The sequence below is a fragment of the Hordeum vulgare genome, chromosome 5H, assembly GCF_904849725.1.
Source record: "Hordeum vulgare subsp. vulgare chromosome 5H, MorexV3_pseudomolecules_assembly, whole genome shotgun sequence".
In the NCBI taxonomy this organism is placed as follows: Eukaryota; Viridiplantae; Streptophyta; class Magnoliopsida; order Poales; family Poaceae; genus Hordeum; species Hordeum vulgare.
The window spans coordinates 484994641-484997117 of NC_058522.1; the positions used below are offsets into that span (position 1 = coordinate 484994641).

At 45.7% G+C, this 2477-nt stretch overlaps 1 protein-coding gene across 1 annotated transcript; it reads left to right on the forward strand.

Annotated features, from left to right (window-relative positions):
- Positions 1 to 490: 490 nt before the first annotated feature.
- On the forward strand, positions 491 to 2477 carry LOC123399660 (60S ribosomal protein L32-1-like). The gene is made up of 4 exons (XM_045094053.1): positions 491 to 649; positions 734 to 823; positions 1849 to 2030; positions 2154 to 2477. Exons 2-4 carry the CDS (start codon positions 734 to 736, stop codon positions 2281 to 2283), a joined length of 402 nt encoding a protein of 133 aa, XP_044949988.1. The 5' UTR covers positions 491 to 649; the 3' UTR covers positions 2284 to 2477.

Below are 2477 nucleotides of genomic sequence, written 5' to 3' on the forward strand. Positions count from 1 at the left end.
ATTTTTTCTCTCCGAAAGGCTGTGCCTTTCGTAAAAGCAAACCTGTGACTTCACGATAAGTAAATGCATGCCTCTTACGAAAAAAAATCTATACTTCCACGAAAATAAAAATACGTGTCTCTTATGAAAAAAAAAACGTGTTTTCCTTTTCAAGAGACATGGTTGCGCCTTTCGTGAAAGCAAATCTGCACCTTCACAAAAAGCAAATATATATCTCTCGTAAAAACGAATACAAACTGTTTTTTGCGCAACTTTTTCCCTTGAAAACATAGAAAGAAAAGACAGAAACCGAAACCCCCAAAAAATCCATCTAGAACCAAAAACACGTACGGAAAAAATCATCTAAAGAAAACATCCAGCACACGACGTAATAACTGCTAAAAACGCGTCGCTTGACACGCTCTCAGCCCATCAAAAATCCTTACGGGGCTCCCACTAGTTGAGAGTCGGGCTTATACGAGAGTCGAAGCAGGCCATTGGGCCGAGATTGCAGCGGTCCATCACGCCGGTCCCACCACCTAGGGTTTCTCCTCGCCCGCCGTGAGATAAGACCCCCTCACACCCCCGCACGAACGGCTTCTCCCTCACCCCCTCCGCCGCCGCCGCCGCCCGCCCGCCCGCGCGCCCGCTCCGACGCAGTTCTACCAAGGTACCGCTATCTCCCTTCCGCGCAGATGAACACGCTCTCGGTTCCGGATCTTCTCACCTCGAGTCTCCTCCGTGCGCTGTGCAGATGGCGGTGCCTATGCTGAAGAAGGCGATCGTGAAGAAGAGGGTGAAGCACTTCAAGAGGGCGCACAGCGACCGCTACATCGGCCTCAAGGTACCTAGCTCGCTCCGCTATCGCTCTCGCTCTCGCAGCCACTAACCCAGCTCCTCTTCCAGAACCGCGCCATTTTTATAGTTGGGTTACCCTAGGCTTTGTTCATGTGGGGTTCGGGCGGTTTCCCCGACCTCCTCTGCTAGCGCTCGATCCGTGGATCTGGTTTAGATGCCCCGTTAATTTGCTGGCGTCGTCTGCAGAATCGTGGCTACAAAGTTGGGCCTAGGGGTTGTTGTTTAGTGACAACAGTGGGGGATGGTTTTGATTTTGGATGAACCTGTATATAATTTGTGCACACACTACTCATTCGTATGGTGCACCATGATGTTGGAAATTTCCTTTTAAGCTTTGGTGTGTTTGTTCTTGCGAGCTAGTTGTGGGAAATCCCCCTTGCTATATGGAATCCACCGAAAAAACTCGAAATGATTCGAGATCCCACCACACACTAGTTGGGTTACTGATATTAATGAACTATGGTATTTTATTGTGTATTCGTATGGTGCATTATGATGCTTGAAATTTCGTTTTTTAAGCTGTGGTGTGTCTGTTCATGAGAGTTCGTTGTGTATATTGCATGTAGCCTTGTGATTTGTCAATCAAGTTATGCATGCCTTCTTGATATAAAATAAAATTCCATGAAAGCTTATTACTACATCAGTTACTTGCTCCAAGTGTCTCCGTATTGCATTTTATCCGGCATGTGATATCTCTGGATAACAAATTCAGATACCCTTGAATTTTTGTATGATTGGATCATGTTGGTTTCATCCATCTGATAATATATGTATTTGGACAACCCATTTAGCTATGATTACTTGCTGCACCACTTGTCATCTTGCAGTTGGTGCTAATTCTAGTTACTTTGTTACAAAGGCTTATTTATTTTAGTCCTTCACAATATATGCTTAGTCACCAACTTTGGTGATACACTGGATGCTTGGAGAATGAATGTGTCCTATTTTTTTCCTTGATGTAGTTGCTAGCTTTTGTGTTAACTAATTCACCTGTTCTGCTCTTATTTGCAGCAAAGCTGGCGTAGGCCAAAGGGTATCGACTCCCGCGTCAGGCGGAAGTTCAAGGGATGCACCTTGATGCCCAACATCGGGTATGGTTCAGACAAGAAGACCAGGCACTACCTGCCCAACAAGTTCAAGAAGTTTGTTGTCCACAATGTCTCTGAGCTGGAGCTGCTTATGATGCACAACAGGTATGCATTTTGAAACTACTCACCAAGCTTGATTGCCTATGAGGAGAGCTGCAGTTATCATCTTCCATGTTCAGTGCTCAATCTTGCAGCCTTTGCTAATAGCTACCATCTTTCTGCAAACAGGACCTACTGTGCTGAGATCGCACACAACGTGTCTACACAGAAGCGCAAGGCCATCGTTGAGCGTGCTGCGCAGCTCGACGTCGTGGTCACCAACAAGCTTGCCAGGCTCCGCAGCCAGGAGGACGAGTAAAGAATTATCTAGTCAACTAGTCTTGGTTGCTACCTTTGTAGTAGACATTACATCCCTGTTTGAGAAGGAAAAATACTGCCATTTTGCAAGATTTTCATGTATGGACCGGCTTTTTGGTGTGAGCAATGGTGAAATGTACTATCTGGTTTTGTTGGTCGTCAAATGGCTTGAAGTATGCACTTGAAATTTGAGTA

What these genes read in the sequence shown, in the direction of transcription:
- LOC123399660 (XM_045094053.1), top strand. Translation starts at nt 734, where the DNA reads ATGGCGGTGCCTATGCTGAAGAAGGCGATCGTGAAGAAGAGGGTGAAG. An exon ending in ACCGCTACATCGGCCTCAAG is followed by an intron (nt 824 to 1,848) that starts GTACCTAGCTCG and finishes TCTTATTTGCAG; the next exon opens with CAAAGCTGGCGTAGGCCAAA. An exon ending in CTGCTTATGATGCACAACAG is followed by an intron (nt 2,031 to 2,153) that starts GTATGCATTTTG and finishes TTCTGCAAACAG; the next exon opens with GACCTACTGTGCTGAGATCG.